At 40.7% G+C, this 17,011-nt stretch overlaps 2 protein-coding genes across 2 annotated transcripts in view; one reads left to right on the top strand and one right to left on the bottom strand.

Annotated features, from left to right (window-relative positions):
* Positions 1-17,011, bottom strand: part of Usp1 (ubiquitin specific protease 1) — a 473,693-nt gene that overhangs the window by 408,480 nt on the left and 48,202 nt on the right. The gene's annotated exons all lie outside the window — the stretch shown is intronic.
* LOC135697164 (aminopeptidase N-like) lies at positions 595-16,732 on the top strand. The gene is made up of 4 exons (XM_065216779.1): positions 595-1,055; positions 13,958-14,238; positions 14,305-16,365; positions 16,425-16,732. The coding sequence occupies exons 1-4, from the start codon at positions 879-881 to the stop codon at positions 16,693-16,695; spliced, it is 2,790 nt and encodes a 929-aa protein (XP_065072851.1). The 5' UTR covers positions 595-878; the 3' UTR covers positions 16,696-16,732.

Here is a 17,011-nt window from a genome sequence, read left to right as displayed (position 1 = left end):
ACCGTCAAATGGTAATTAGCAGCAACATAATACGTTAGAACAACCAGCTCCGTCTAGATGAGCGATCTTGTAGTGTTGTACTGCTTCCTAGTTTTCAAAAAAATATACTCGAATGCAATCGTAAAACATATGTCACTCATATCAATCCCCTGAAAACATGCTATATACAATTTCTGCTGACAGATGACCTTCACGCGTTGGCGCCCATCAACAAATAACGCGTCGCGATCATCAACGTACTGGTGGTGGTTCTGTACGCGGGATTCCGACACTCTTATCAATCCCCGACGTCGATGCGGACGAAGGTAGCTGCCAGTCTGTCTGATGTGGATCTTTTTTCCCTGCAGTACATGCTGGTGCGAACAGACAGAACTTACCAAGGACCAAGTTCTAATAATCGCAGACGCTGCGGCATCATAATAGGTCATATTTATTGCGCACGGCAAATATGAAAAAGCACGTGCTGCTCTGCCGTTACTGCCACAATCAGTGTTACAGACTATGGCGAGCTACTAGCACCCGTTAAATCGCAGTCGTATAAATTGATCATACCGGACAGGTGCAACGGGTTTATAGCACTTAGGACTTCGATCGGTCGCGTCGTGATCCCACGCCTCAGAACAAAGAATTGGACTTTCCGAGTAAGGCGCTTTTACTAAAATTTAAAGCCACCGCCAACACAGCAAATCGCAAAAAGAAGAAACGTTCTTAAAATTGATATTTTTTTTTTTTCGTAAACCCCGTGGGTTCGAACGCGTCATTATCAGTTTTTTGGCCCAATGACCAAAAAAACAAATGTGCGCACGGTTGTGACTAAATAAAGCTAACAAAAAACGCTCGACTGCGATTAGTCTGGTTCGGTCCGATCGACTGGGAAGATGGTTCTGCGAGTGATCCTGGTGAAGTTAGCCGCGATCTGGTTGCTGGTGGTGGCTCAGGATGCCAGCTATCGGTTGCCACGGGAGGTCGTTCCGCTGCATTACAATCTGGAGGTCCATACCCATTTGGGAGACGACGGCGAAAGTTTCCGGTTCTTCGGTGTTGTTAACATCACTGTGAGTATCAACCAGCGTGACAAAGTCGTTCTAAAGCTCTATAAAGGTGCTAATTAAAATCGGTGATATCAGTGACTTGCTTGAAATGGAATCGCACTAACCGGCCCGCCTCCAATCGATGGAGTCCCCTTTGCGAAAATTATCTCACAATTAAGCACATTGAAAAAAAAGAAGTTATTTACTTGATGAGAATTCAAAACAAACATTCATTTGTATTCGTTTTGCGACACGAGAGTTTTTTTTTAACGATGAATTCTGGAACGCAATCTACTATCTATATGAAGCGGTGTAGGAAAGTGGAACAGCTAATCAACTTTAACCGCGTTAATTCTGCGCGTAATTTGGACTCATTATGAATGAAGTAGTGGTATTAGCCTTTGCGTAATTCAACCATAATATTTACGGTTTAACGGTTTGATTAAATATAAACCCACTAAAATCCTGATCTGTCACGTCTGTGACGAAGCCTGATTCATCAGAACTGCTCGAGAGAGAGAGAGAAAATAGAAAAGATGAGAGCAGCATAGATTCCGAATCATAAGTTCAGCGCAAAATATTATACCACGTTCAAGTTTGGTGATGAGCATTTTGCGTGCTGGGTCGTTTGGTCGAAAATTGTGAAATTTAATTTGTCCAAACACATTTCCGTAAGTAGAGGCATTAGGATGAGAGGATCATAAGCCTTTTGAGTCCTACTTGGCAGAAGTAATGAACAGCAATAAAATAGGGGAAGTGGGGCAATGTGACCACCCGCTTAAAAATCAACATATTGAAGCCTACTTGAATTATTCATTTAATTTTAGTCTAAAAACATTATTTTCTCTAGTGCGAATATTCGAAAAGTGTTAGACTAGCAAATATCAAAAATGTTATCAGATTTCTGAATCAGAAAATAAGGTCTATCTTACTTACCTTATCAATCAGGCTAAGGCCTTGTTGTCCTCTGCTGTCCGAAGAAGTCGTCTCCACTCTACTCGATCCATGGCCACACGTCGCCAGCCTCGTACTCTGCAAAGCATCCGCAGGTCGCCTTGGTCGATCCACCTTGCCCGCTGCGCGCTTCTTCTTCTTGTTCCTGTTGGGTCGCTTTCGAGAACCATTTTCGACCATTCTTACGACGTGTAGTCGCCCAATTTTTGCAATCTGGACGATGGATGGTTCTCCCAGCAGCTGGTGCAATTCGTTGTTCATTCGCCTCCTCCACGTTCCGTCATCCATCTGCACTCCATCGTATATGGTACGCAACACCTTCCGTTCGAAAACACCAAGGGAGCGTTGGTCGAGGACCACTGGTCTAATCAGCGTCTTGTAGATAGTCAACTTCGTGCGCCGGCGAATTTTATTCGACCGGAGCGTCCTCCGGAGTCCAAAGTAGTCACAATTCGTCTTTGAATTTTTCTATCAGTATCATTTTCAGCGGTCATCAGTGAGTCCAAATTCACGAACTCGTCGACCACCTCGATTTCGTCACTGTCAATCTGAACTCGGGGTTGGGAGGCTAACATTGTCTTCCTTCCATGTATTTAATCTTCGATGCGTTGATGGCTAGTCCAATCCGCCTAGCTTCAACCTTCAGTTTCTGATGTACGTTTCCGCCATCGTCTCAAAGTTCCGTGCCATGATGTCGATGTCATCGTCGAAGCCAAGAAGCTGGATGAACATCCTGAAGATCGTGCCACTCGTGTCTATCCCAACTCTTACAACACCTTCTAACGCAATGTTGAATAGCAGACACGAAAGTCCATCACCTTGTCGTAACCCCCTTCGAGGTTTAAAGGGATTTGAGAGTGTCCCCAATATTCGAACAACACACATCACTCGATCCATCGTCACCTTGACCAATCGCGTCAGTTTATCCGGAAATCCACACTTCTGCCATAGCTGATCTCGATCGATTGTGTCGTATGCGGATTTGGTGGATAAGGTCTATCAGTAGTTTCTTAAAACTTATCGTTAATATTCCATCAGCAGCTATATAAAAGGTCGTTGGTTTCTTATATTGTGATTGTGATTGTGTAGTATAGAAGGGGGTCAAGGGCCAGGTCTCCGATACTTTTATGCACCGTACATGCTATACCAGTAGTAAGGGGGTGGCATCACAGCATCTTTACCAGCAGGTTAAATAAGTTCTGTGTAATCCACGAATGTGAAACAGGGCGAGCCATAGTAACATCACTGGTAGTGTAACGTATCGACAAGACCCCATCTCTACATTGATGTACTAACTGCCATAAGGGAAAAGAAAAGGGAGGGGGGTTTGTGCCGATTCATAGATAGCTGTAATTTAAGGTGGTTAATTCGAGTATAAGTAAAATAAAGGTAAAATTAGTAAGAAATTACCTGATTGTTTATGATGCCTGACTTTACCGGGATGTTGTTGTTGGCGCTCTTGATGACGCCGCCCTCTATAGCTTTGACGATGAAAATACCAGCATGGCGTTTATTTCCTCATCAAGGAATCCCTTGAATTCCTAAAGGTAAAGGTCATCGCTGCTGCTATCGTCTGATACTGTTCCATCGCTCGCTTCGTACACAGATTAAACCATTGTAGGTGGCGTTGTAGGTGGCATTTTGAAATTGTTTTCTGTTATTTGACAGCTCTTTCCAGAAATTGAAGGAATGGCCCGATCTCTAGATATCCTGTTTCACACTAGTTTTCCAGGTGTAATACGGCGACCAACTGTGATTTATGATCGTTGTCTTCTCCAAAACTTCATCGTCTTGATCTAAAGAAAAGAAAATCGCCACTCGATTAAGCCAATTTCAAAGGTAGTACCTGTGTGATGTCGCATTCCAAAAGTGTTGAACCAAATGAATAATAAAAAAAAATCTTTGACTATATGTTTTTAGTATTACTTCTACGTGAAGTCAACGATTTACATAGTTGAAGATGCTAATTTCAAATAACAGACTGTAGTGGTAAATTTTATACGATAGATGGAGTAGATGAAAGCATAGAGTTGATAGTTCCGTTAGAGTACGGCAGTGTGAAGATTGCATATAGATATTAGAATAGCGAGCTAGGACAACTTTTAAGGAACGTACAAATCGGTTTTTTCATCTCTCTTTACCAAACTCCCCCTTTGGAGAGGGAATTTCATAGATTTGCCTTATGAAAAATAATGTCAACAAAAAATAATAAAATGGAGCAGACTGGAACCGAACCATGGACGTTGAGATTACGGGTCCTATGTCTGGACCACTCGTCTATCGATGCTTAGGTAAATGGAATGACTAAAGGCGTATAAGAGCTACCTTATGTTAGACGAAAATCTTTCATAAGTCGCGCTTATGAAATTCATAAGTGTCGTTCATAAGTCGAGCCTTATGAAATTCTAATATTTCAAACATTTTCTACTTAAAGTATTCAATTTTGCATTATCCTATTATTAATATGACTGTTTCGTATTCACAAGCTTGAAAAAAAAAAACAATTACCTTAAATAAGCAGTACCTCTTAAATTTAATTTATTCTACATAAAATTATTCTAGATAGAGCTGGAATTAGGGCGTAACAGCTTTTGTATACAATGACTTCTCTCGATGATTTCTAGGAATTTAATGGATGCCCGATGGTGATTTTGATTTGCGTTGGCGAGCCTTGACATTTTAAAAATCATTGGAAGAAGTCATTGTTTACATATGCTGTTACGCCCTAATTCCAGCTCTATCTAGAATTGTTTACTTTAAATTGTTGTATGCTAAAACTGTTCATTGTTGACCCTTCATAAAGCCTCAAAAGAACAGATTATTCTAACCGGTTATTTACAAGGGCGTCGATAGGGTGCCCTTTTCATAAGATTCAAAAGTTTACTTTTAACATTCAATATGTATTCATGGTGTAAATAGGGTTTGAAACTATCCATTTCGCTAAAAACCAAACCATTGAAATTTTCCACTGAATTATGTATCATTAGTAAAGATTTTCTTAAGGTTGAAAATTCAAAAAAAAATAGAGGGAAGCAGGGTAAAATCGAACAAAACTTCATTCACAGAGCCCATTCGATTCTTCAGAGATTTTGACATAATATTAGCCTCATTTTATCGATCGTACATCCCTCCGTCCCATCCATAAATAATTCAATAAAAAAGGGGGAAGTAGGGTTAAATCAGCCTTATATTCCTACTAGGAGCTTTTTGCGGTGAATGAGACCACTTCCATTCGATTCTCAAAAAAAAAAATTCCTCAATGGTGCACTGGGTTGAAGCGCTACTCCTTGCGAGGAATGGTAAATTATAAAAACAGACACTGATTCTAACAGCACGGGAATTCTAAGGATAATGCCTTGAAAATTCAGATAAGAATTTCAAAAAAAATCTGAGGTAAACCCTACCTAGTGCGGGTCATTTTTGTCCTGTAAACAGTGTCTAATTTTTCCCTAATGCAATACGAAAGTTAAGGCTTAAGCGAATGTGGTGAAATCGGCCTTAAGGGAATTTTGAGGAGAATTTTTCTAGTGTCTGTTACAAAAGCTTTCAAGGTTCAAAAAAATGCATAGTTACTTAAAGTGCCGGATATCGAAAAACTCTTGAGATAGCGAAGTTAACCTTTCAAATTTGCCTGTTGTTGAATCGTGTTGGTTAGTTAGAAAACATCGTTCCGCAGTGCCATTGTTTTCGTGTCTCTACTTGTTGTTGGGATAATCACATTAATTTGCAAAATTGGATAGTTATCAAGCAGGTATTGAAATATGTATTCCACATGACATCAGCTGATTTCACTTAAGGCTTGTACTCGAAATAATGCACAATTTTTATCCGTGTGTAACTTGTTTATCCGTGGGTAAAAATTGATGAAAATCTGGGTGTAACTAGTTTGGAGTGAATTGTTTACATGTGCAAAATTTCATAACAATCGGTTCAGTGGTTATTGAGATGTCATCGAAACAAGAAGAAAATCGCCGGAGAATTTTGCACGCCGTCATGGAAAATCCGACTGCGACCATGAGATGGATCGGAAGACAACTGGGAATCACCCGTACAACTGTGTCTCGGGAGGTAAAATCGTTTAAGGAGTGCCAGACGACCGAGCGGCGGGCTGGAAGTGGAAGAAAATCGAAGACAGCTGACCCTGTGAAGGCCCGGAAGGTGTTGGCTTATTTCAAGCGTAATCCGAACCTTTCGATTCGCGACGTGGCTCTGAAGGCAAAGTGTTCCGCCTGGTTCGTTCAGCAAACCATGAAACGAGCTGGGCTTTGTGTATTCAAGGTCCGGAAGGCACCGAACCGGCGTGATCAACAAAACACGGCGGCCAAATCCCGCGCAAGGATACAGCTACAGAGAGTGGTTAACGAAACCGATGTGTGTGGTTATGGATGACGAAACCTACATCAAGGCAGACGCAAAGCAGATACCGGGGCTGGAGTTCTACGTTGCCAAATCACGGTTTGATGTTCCGGAAGACATAAGGAAGAAGAAAGTGGGCAAATTCGCCAAAAAATACTTGCTCTGGCAGGCCATATGCCAATTCGGTAAACTGAGTAAACCATACATCACAATGGGTACCATCAACAGCGAAATTTACCACACCGAGTGCCTCCAGAAGCGTCTGTTGCCCTTCCTGCGGTCCCACGGAGGCGAGACATTATTTTGACCAGACCTGGCATCATGCCATTACGCGCGATCGACGTTGGATTGGTACAGAGACAATAACGTTGTTTTTGTACCAAAAACCGCCAGCCCCCAAATTCACCAGAGATTCGTCCGGTGGAAACATTTTGGGCCATAATGAAGGCCAAAGTTCGAAAATCGTCCAAGGTGTATAAGAACGAGCTGGAGTTGAAGAAATAATGAATGAAAGTGACCAAAAAGGTCGGCTTCACCATTGCACAAAATGTAAGGGGTAAGGGGTCTTAAGGGAAAGGTGCGGGCTTTCAGCGATGGAAAGGAAATTGAATAAAGTACTTATGCCAAAACATACTCCTTATGTATTAGTTCATTCCCTGACAGTTTCAAGAAAATCCGACTTAAAATAAATGTTTGGCGAACACTTTTGTCTGGTGCATTTTTTTCGAATACAGGCCTTAGTTTTGACTTCGTAGAAGCAGTTTATGAAAATATTGTCTTCAAGTGCAATTTAAACTATAAAATAAATGTATCGTGATAAAAAAGTTGACTTATCCTGTAATATCCTGTAAAGCCGTATATGTATAGAAGATTATAGCAAAACATCAGCTGCTATTATTTGCGATCTTTCGAGAAATTGGAAAATGAAGATGGCGTTTCCATATACAGTATGCAAAAAAAGTTTATCCACCCCCCCTATCAATTAACATTTTTTTTTTGTTTTTCTGGTGAAAATCAGTTTAATTTTATGAGTATTCCTCCATGATTTATCAATTTATGTTTATTTATCACATTGCCATTGAAAATACGGCGTTTATATCTTTTCTTGAGATTTCATGTGATGAATTATGAAAAATGGTGAAAAATTACGCAAAAAAAGTTTATCCACCCCCAAACGGATACTATGATTTAAGTGTGTTTTACAGAGTTTTAGTGTGTATTCTGCAACTTTATCGAATGTAAACATTGTGTCTATCTGTCATTTAGTGCTCATGAAGTTTTCGTGCTCAAAATTTCAGTTTTGTGTTCAAAATTGGAAGTTATTTGTTTCAAAATGCCCAAAAAAGATCAAATTTCGATCAGTATCCAAAATTTGATTATTGAACATCACAAAACTGGCAAAAGCTACCGTGATATTGCCGATATTGTCCAGCTTGACAAAGATACGGTCGCTAGAAGTGTGCAGATGTACAAAAAGCGTGGTTCTATCTCACCAGCTAAGCGATCGGGGCGTCTTTAAAAGACAACTGACCGAATTGACAGAGCTATCGTGGAGAAGGCGGAGCTGGACCGGGACTATCAGCTCCGAAAATTGCGAAACAGATTGAAAGCGAGTTTTCCATTCAACTGACATCACAATCCGTACGAAATCGTCTTCATAAGAAAAGTCTTAAGGGCAGAGTAGCTCTTAAGAAGCCATGGTTGTCCGCATAAAATTTTAAAAATAGATTGAAGTGGGCCCAGGACAACATTTCATGGACCATGACGAGACGAAAGCAATGCTATTTGGGTCTGATGGTATCAATGGTGACCCAAATAGCATTACTTTCGTCTCGTCTGACCAGATCACCTTATTCCAGTCATCACTAGTCCATGAAATGTGGTCCTGGGCCCACTTCAATTTTTTTTAAAATTTTTTTGCGGAAAACCATGGCTTCTTAAGAGCTACTCTGCCCTTAAGACTTTTCTTATGACGACGATTTCGTACGGATTGTGATGTCAGCTAAATGTAAAGCTCGCTTTCAATCTGTTTCGCAATTTTTGGAGCTCATAGTCCCCGGTCCAGCTCCACCTTCTTCACGATAGCTCTGTCAATTCGGCCAGTTGTCTTTAAAGGACGCCCCGATCGCTTAGCTGGTGAGATAGAACCACGCTTTTTGTACATCTGCACAATTCTAGCGACCGTATCTTTGTGAATCTGGACAATATCGGCAATATCACGGTAGCTTTTGCGAGTTTTGTGATGTTCAATAATCAAATTTCGGATTCTGATCGAAATTTGATCTTTTTTAGGCATTTTGAAACAAATAACTTCCAATTTTGAACACAAAACTGAAATTTTGAGCACGAAAACTTCAAGAGCACTAAATGACAGAAAGACACAATGTTTACATTCGATAAAGTTGCAGAATACACACTAAAACTATGTAAAACACACTTAAATCATAGTATCCGTTTGGGGGTGGATAAACTTTTTTTGCGTAATTTTTTACCATTTTTCATAATTTATCACATGAAATCTCAAGAAAAGATATAAACGCCGTTTTTTCAATGGCAATGTGATAAATAAACATAAATTGATAAATCATGGCGGAGCACTCATAAAATTAAACTGATTTTCACCAGAAAAACAAAAAGAAATGTTAATTGGTAGGGGGGTGGATAAACTTTTTTTGCATACTGTAGGTGAATTTATCCATTTATTATTTATATTCGTATTTTCGAGACAACTTTACATCTTTCTTACAAGTTGCCGATCAAAAAATGGCGGTTAACTGGCAATGAAAAGCAAATCGTCATAGAAAGAAAAGAACACATTCAAGAAAACTTCTGAAAGAAATAGGGACTCCTTGTGTATTTTCCAAAACCAGGCTTTGGAAATTCGGATGGCAACACTAGCAAGCCTAAGATTCTTTGCTGATCCGGAAACCGCTGCTCAAATAACAGGTTTGATTTTAATTTGATCTACCGGCTTAAAGTTATATTGGAGACAATATTGGTTTAAAATTGATACGGAAAAGTTTGAAACATTTAGAAACAGCGGAAACATACGTTCGACTGTATCTATGGTATCCGATGACTCCAATTCTGCATATAATTTTAATCCACAGTTATAGAACATGCACTGCTACCAATAGGGCAGTTGTCAGAAGAAGCTATACAACATGCTTAGTTCTGATCCTGAAATCACAGGTAAACAACGTAATGATTATCATACGTGAAAGACACAATAAATATTCTTTTAGGATTAATAAAAATCCCGCGACAAAAGTCAAGGGTTTTGACGACAGAAACATTGCAAATGTTACTCTCAGAGGACTTCATGCAAGAAAGCGAAGATCGGCTGGAAAAATTAGAGATGTAAGAAACATATGAAACAGACGTTTCTAATGAACAAGAAAATATTTTCTCAAATTCGGAAGGAGGTTTTTTTCGTTTAATTTCATTCAATTTTTTACTTGTTGTTTTGTTTTTGAATAGTTAAATATGTTGTTGCTTCGTAATACTCGGTGTAATATAATTATTTTCTTAATGTGAAAGTTGATGGAATCCACAAATGGCCGCTATTTTGCCTTACCACTTCGAATTTTTGGTGCCTCGAATCTCAGAAACTACAAAGTTTCCGTGCATGAAATTGTAATGACATGTATGCTGCAGTTCGGGAAAAGAGTGGCACATGAAATCCTTTTAGTTTCTGAGATCTGTGCCGCCAAAAATTTGAAGTGGCAAGGCAAGATAAACAAAATAGCGGCCATTTGTGGATTCCATCGACTTTCACCTTAAATCTCAAATCTAAATATAAATATCTTGTTCTTTTTTAGCTGAACTTATCTTACAATGACTGATTGTAAAACGTTAAAATAAAATCTTCAATTTTTTATTTTTTCATAAATGTTTACACCAGCAGCCAAAAAAATAACATCATAGGCCGGATTTTCATGCAAATTAGCCAACTTTTATGTACTTTTGTTTTGTTATACTCAATTAAGCTAATATTGTTATGCAAAACCAAACTATGGTGAATTTTGTGTGTACGAAAAATAATTTAATACAAGGATCTTGAAATATTGCGAATATCAAAAACGCTATTATTTTCAACATTTATAACCATATCGCCAAATTTCCAGGAGTTTAAAAAAATTTGGCCTTTTGTTCACGGAAAATTCAGCATATTTGTGGTTCTGTGTCAAAATTTCAGCTCAATTCTAGATAAACAATTCAAACGGTCCTATCTGCATTGATCGATTCTCTTCATCGACTTTCTCTTTCGTCAATAACTCAATTGCAAAACCTTTCCCTGTTGTTTTTGACGTTTTGGACGCTAGATAAGAACCTCCTTTATCAAACTATGTGGTAGAATTAACGCGAAACCTGTTTGCATACCAGTGGTTATGAAAAGAGAAAGTCGATGAAGAGAATTGATCAAAGCAGATAGGACCATTTGAAATGTTCATCGAGAATTAATCATAACAGAACAAAGTTACAACATGTCAAATTCGGCAAGTTTGTAAACAAAGTTCGGCCTATCGTGCTTTTTTATTGACCGCAGATGTAAGTGTATTTATATATTTTTTATTTAAAGTATTATTAGTTCCCAACATGTCATCCTTTGACGGTAACTAAATCCGAAGAATACTTAACGACTTACAAGTTTTCAAAAAAAAAACATCATTATAAAATTAACCTCCATGCAGTTTCTGCGGTAGAGGAGTACATTGAGTTGCCTAAAACGTCCATGACGTCTGAAAGAAATTGGCCCAGAAATGAAAACTAATTATATTTTCGGCATAAATTGCACGGAATCTAGTAAAAAGTAAAGTATTTACGTACCACAACGTAGAAGGACACTCAATATCGAATTGGCAGCCAATGTTCAGTTTGACAGTACGAAATTTTACAGAATTCGGTACTTTATTGCTGCTTGTTTTTGTAAAAGATTGTTTTTACAGTACATTCGTCACAATGTTTACAGAATTGCGGAACCGCAGCCTTTTACAGTTTCGATCTGCAAATTTTATTTGCAGTTTTCGGTAAAATTATATAAATTACGGAAATTCAGCAGTTCTGATTGCGGAAAATTGGTAAAATAATATATTTTACAAAGCATTCGGTAAAAATTACATTATAACGATCAAATCCAGCAAAAAAGTACCGAACAAGATTTAAGAAATTTGGTGTGTAAGTTTCGGTTCACGAGAAAATGGCCTTACAAGGATTGTTTACAAAATGGAGTTGAGGCCTTTTCAATAGTTGGTCTTGATTTTTCAAAATACAACTTGTATGAGTACATAGTAATGTGTGCCATGGACAAAATAAGTTTTTCTTGCTTAATCTGCTCCCAGCATTCTCGAACTCGACGTTTGAGCATGTTTACGTTATCGAATTGTTTACCATTTCCGTAAACGCGACGAGCAAGTATAGACCAAATATTTTCGATGGGATCTAGATCCGGAGAACATCTATGTTTCTATCAGAAAACCACACGTTAGTCAGTTTTGAGTTGTGAACTGCAGCATTACCTTGTTGGAAAACCCATCGATGATTCACCTTGTTCAATCAAACTCCAACTCTGTCAATTTTACTTAGGACCTAATGCAATGTTCTATTAAAGAGACCTACATCATGGTAGGCCTTGACTTTTATCTTTTCTTCGAACGTAAGATGTTTGGATCGACCCATGACTGCTAAATTACAGGGAATAAATCCGATTTCACTACAATTTGATATGTACATATACTCGATATACTTAACAAGGGAGAAGCAGGGTACCTTTTAAAAAGGGTGGTGGTATTTATATTTCACACGGGTTTTAAGAATTTCTCAGCGGCGCCAGTGGTGTAGTGGTAAGCGTGGTAGTGGTAGTTCAATCCCAGTCGGCGCCACCGGGATGTTCTGAGGTATAACATCTCTGATCACGCCTTTCTTGCAGTTGGACCAGGTTCATGAGTTGATGGGTCGATATGTAGGGTCCAGGTGTGTGAGCTGCCTCCCTGGCGTCGGTAGCATTGGTGCTCAGCACGGAAATCAAGATCGACGAAAAACAAATCAAGAAAAAAAGGAAAAGAATTTCTCGACTTAAATGTTAATGCTCCACAAAATCACCAGCTAACCCATTCAAAGGATGGTAGGTAGAATGCTAATATACTGAGAGGTGAAATTAGTATTAAAGACAGGGAAATTGAAACATGATGGTGCTATTTTTGTTTCGCTGAGTGTATACACATCATAGTCAGTTCTGGACAGCATCCTGGAAAATGATATAACTACCTCCACATTTTTTGGTCTATTTGATATATGTTTCACATCAGAAATGCGCAAAACATATCAAACCGGTCAGGCATTGTGCGGAATTTAAGGGGCAAGATAATTCTGTTTAAATGTAAGATTAAAACCACGATGTTTTAGAATCCAATAAATGGATGAAACGGGGGCATGCTCGCACCGTACGTTTCGCTGTTATGTAATTTATAAATGGTTGCTAGTTGGAAGCATCTAATCTAAAAAGTTTAAGTTATGCTCCATGCGGTTGGGACATGAGCACTAACTCTTGTCCTATGGCTTATGGTAATACCCACTTTCTGAAAATAGAAGAAAAGGAAAATTGGAAAAGAAGCTAGCTTTGTGGGCAGTTCGAATCGGATATCTGTGTGTGAGGGTTTGTGCCTTAAGGTTCAATTTACTTTGATGTATTTTTTAAAAATTCAAAAGCAGTTTTTTTCGACGCATTATTTTGGATTGCAAAAAGCTTGCGTCATTTTGTGTAAAATATCAAAAGGAATCGAATAGTGCGAGCTTTTTGTAATCCGAAATAATGCGTCGGAAAAAACTGCTTATGAAATTTTCCAAAAAGCATCAAAGTAAATTGAACCTTAAATATAACTCCAACTGATCACCACCAATACCAGCTTGTTGTCAAATATAAATTGAAATTGTTCGCAGAATAATATAAAATATGGAATGATCTCACCAATCTTTCAAAAGTGGCATAGTTCAAATCGCTGCCTCGTCGTTTTGCAAGCAGCAGAAACTGAAAAGCAGCACCACTACACATCACAACCCGTCAATTTTCCTCTTGAATCACGCACTGAACATAGTTTCAATCTTCGTTTATATCCTTTCGCAGTTAAACAAGTCAATTTAAAAAAAAAAACCAAGTCTATTAAAAATACGCCGAGTGACAGAAACGATCGAACAATTTTTTTAAGTCTGTCACAAAGGCGAAGAATTATATTATTAATATTTCCGAAGTGCAGTAAAGATGCACCCTTCAGTAGCTCAAAGTTATCATAGCCGAATCAAACGCATCACAGATATTAATGACATCCAGCTACCTTACACAGCTGCTACAGCGTCCAGACAACGGCCGGCACAACACCGGTAGTTTTATACTAATGAGCACCTTCATAGTACATATACCCATAGAAAACGAGCAACGTTCCACTTGACTGACTCCAGCACCATCACCGTCTACAATTTAGTCTACACCGTCTAGACTGAAAATATTACCCTTCAAGGGAAGTGTGTCTTCTGCAAAGGCTTCTGTATCTATCACTATCAATCTTCTCACACATTATCAAAACTGCGAAGTACTTTTATTCAATGCCTTCTAATTACAGGTAACATCCATCTACGACGCATACAACGTCACCCTGCATGCCAAGCACCTCACAATCAACGAGAGCAAAACCTCGATCACCGATCTCAACTCATCGCAACCTCTGACCGTCGTCACGGTCGATTACGATCTGCAGAATGATTTCCTCATCATCCGCACCAGTGAGCAGCTGAGCGCCGACAACCGATACCAGCTGACGATTCCATTCGAAGCGGAGCTCAAATCCGACGTCATAGGCTACTACCGGAGCAGTTACCTCGACTCGGACAGCGGACAACGATCGTAGGTTTACACTGCGAATGATATTTGCTCATAATTTTTCCTAATACCAAATCTTCCGGATTACAGGTGGCTGTCGATAACTCAGTTCCAAGCGATCCACGCTCGTCGGGCATTCCCATGCTTCGACGAACCGGAGCTGAAAGCAACCTTCAACATCTCTCTAGGACATCACAAGAAATACAATGCTCTATCAAACATGCCCCTACTAAGCTCGGAGAGCATCCCCGATCAACCCAATTGGGTGGTAGATCGCTTCGAGAAAAGCGTTCTCATGTGCCCCTACTTGGTATCGTACTCAATCAACGACTACGGTTTCGCAGAAGTTCCCACAAACAATTCTACCGACGTCACCGTTCGCTCCTGGACTCGCAAGGACGCCCTTGATAATCTACAGTACGCCAACGAAATCGCCGTCAAGCTGATTGCGCTGTACGAACAGAACTTCCGGCTGAAGTTCCCTCTCCCAAAACTGGACTTTATAACCATTCCGGACATGCTGTTTGCGGCCATGGAAAACTGGGGTCTCGTGACGTACACTGAGGCTGGATTGGAGTTTTCACCGGAAAGCGGAACCCTAGACGATCAGCACTTTGTAGCGTCGGTTGTAGCTCATGAGATCGCGCATATGTGGTTCGGAAATCTGGTGACCATGCGCTGGTGGACGGATCTGTGGCTCAACGAAGGTTTTGCGCGTTACACGGAGTTCCAAGCCGTGGAGTACCTGCACCCGGAGATGCGATCATTGCAGGAAATTGTGATCGAAGATGTGCTGGAGATCTTTGAATTCGACGCATTGAACAGCAGTCACCCAGTGTCGATCGCTATCGGTAATCCCGAGACGATTCCACAGCTGTTCGATTCCATTTCGTACAAGAAGGGAGCGGCTCTAGTACGGATGATGAATATGTTCCTGGGGGATGAAACGTATCATGGTGGGGTAGGGAGATATTTGGCGAGGTTCAAACTCGGAAACGCCGAGCAGGATGACCTGTGGCAGGCTTTGACTGAGGAAGCTCAGGAAAGTGGAGGATTCCCGGAGGGATTTGACGTGAAGACGGTGATGGACACCTGGACTCTGCAGACGGGTTTTCCGGTTGTGTACGTAGAGCGAGATTACGATTTGCGGACGGTAACTTTCAAGCAGATGAGGTTCATGCATGACGAAACGATTGACGATCCAGCTTGCTGGTGGATTCCGTTGACCATTTCGACTTCCCAGTTTACGTACTTTAATCAAACGCAGCCGCAGTGTTGGTTGGGTTGTACCAAAGATACGACCCCGCACCTGACCAATCTACCATGTAGGTCGGAATGGGTCATGGTGAACAATCAGCTGGCAGGGTTGTACAAAGTCCAATACGACTACCAGAACTACCGCCTTTTGGCGAACTACCTTAATGAACCGAATTTTGAGACGATCAATACAATTAACCGAGCGCAACTTGTAGACGATGCCATGGACTTTGCCTGGGCTGGTATTCAGGATTACTCGATAGCTTTCTCCCTACTAAGCTATCTTCCCAAAGAAAGCGAATACATCCCGTGGAAGGCAACGCTCACCAATCTGGAAATTCTCGATCGAGTTCTATTGCATACCGACCATTACGACATGTTCATAGCCTATACGAGTTATCTGCTGCTTCCGCTGTACAACCGCTTGAACATCTTCGAGGGTAACACTACGGGCGATCGGTTGGGACAGGTGCGGCTGAAGAAGCTCGTCGCCGATTGGGCTTGCAACGTGGACATGGGCGACTGCGTTGTGAATTCGTTGAAGCTGTTTAATCTCTGGATCAGCAGCGGTAAGAATCTGATTCCACTGGAGCTGCGGTCGACCGTGTACTGTACGGCCATACGAGAAAGTTCAAGACCAGAGTGGGACTTTCTGTGGGATCGGTATCGTGATGCGGGCGTGGTCAGTGCTGAAAGAGCGGCCATTGCCGAAGGGTTGGCCTGTACGAGGGATCGCGAACTGATTGGGCGGTTGTTGGTGTGGTCGGTGGAGGAAGATTCGGAACTGAGACTGGAGGATACGACGCTGGTGTTTCATGCGATAGCGGATCATAAGGAGGGAGTCGCGATGGCTAGCAGCTTCCTGTTTGAGAATATCGACAGGATGGCGGACTAGTATGTTCTGAGGGGGGGTTTTTTAATTGGTAAGGGATTAACATTTCGATTGATTTCAGTGTGAATCCGGAGACGTTCGAGTCACGGCTTGCCAGTCACGTGAAGGTTCTGGCGCAGCAGATTATCACCGGACGGGAGCTGGCGCAGTTGGAGCAGTTCATTGACGAAAAGGAAGCGATACTGGCCGGTAATAGTATTGCCATAGGGCAAGCTCTGGAGCTGGCTCGGATCAACATTCAGTGGATGGAAAATCGCTCGGAAGGGTTCGTGACGTACTTGCGGCTGTTGCAGGAGAAAGGATTCGACGCAACCCAGATGCAGTGGTTCTGAGATGCTTAGCATTTTTCGATAGTTTTATGTAAAGATATGAAGTTATATTGATTGTTGTGATTTGAGTGAGTCCTTTTCTTTAAATCCTGAAATACATTGTTTTCCCAGTTGAACATGAACTGCTTTGTGGGAAACCCACCAGTGACGGTGATGCCGAAAGCAAGTCAACAAACAGTGCTGAATATAGGGGTGCCAGGTGTTTTGAGAAAAAGTCTTCAGCGAGATAGAAAAAATGTGTTCACAATCTTCATCACTTCTTCGCAAATTTGTGAGCGGATAGGGTATATCTAGATAGAGCTGGAATTAGGGCGTAACA

This window comes from Ochlerotatus camptorhynchus, unplaced genomic scaffold (genome assembly GCF_037179485.1).
Source record: "Ochlerotatus camptorhynchus isolate MF236.1 unplaced genomic scaffold, CSIRO-AGI_Acam_v1.1 ptg000067l, whole genome shotgun sequence".
Taxonomy (NCBI): Eukaryota; Metazoa; Arthropoda; class Insecta; order Diptera; family Culicidae; genus Ochlerotatus; species Ochlerotatus camptorhynchus.
Note: the sequence above shows the minus strand (reverse complement) of the source record. Positions and strands in the feature narration are given on the sequence as shown.

Bases quoted from the DNA above. Each gene is read 5' to 3' on its own strand.
- LOC135697164 (XM_065216779.1), top strand. From the start codon at position 879: ATGGTTCTGCGAGTGATCCTGGTGAAGTTAGCCGCGATCTGGTTGCTG. The intron at 14,239-14,304 runs GTAGGTTTACAC...TCCGGATTACAG, and splicing joins TCGGACAGCGGACAACGATC to GTGGCTGTCGATAACTCAGT. The intron at 16,366-16,424 runs GTATGTTCTGAG...GATTGATTTCAG, and splicing joins ATCGACAGGATGGCGGACTA to TGTGAATCCGGAGACGTTCG.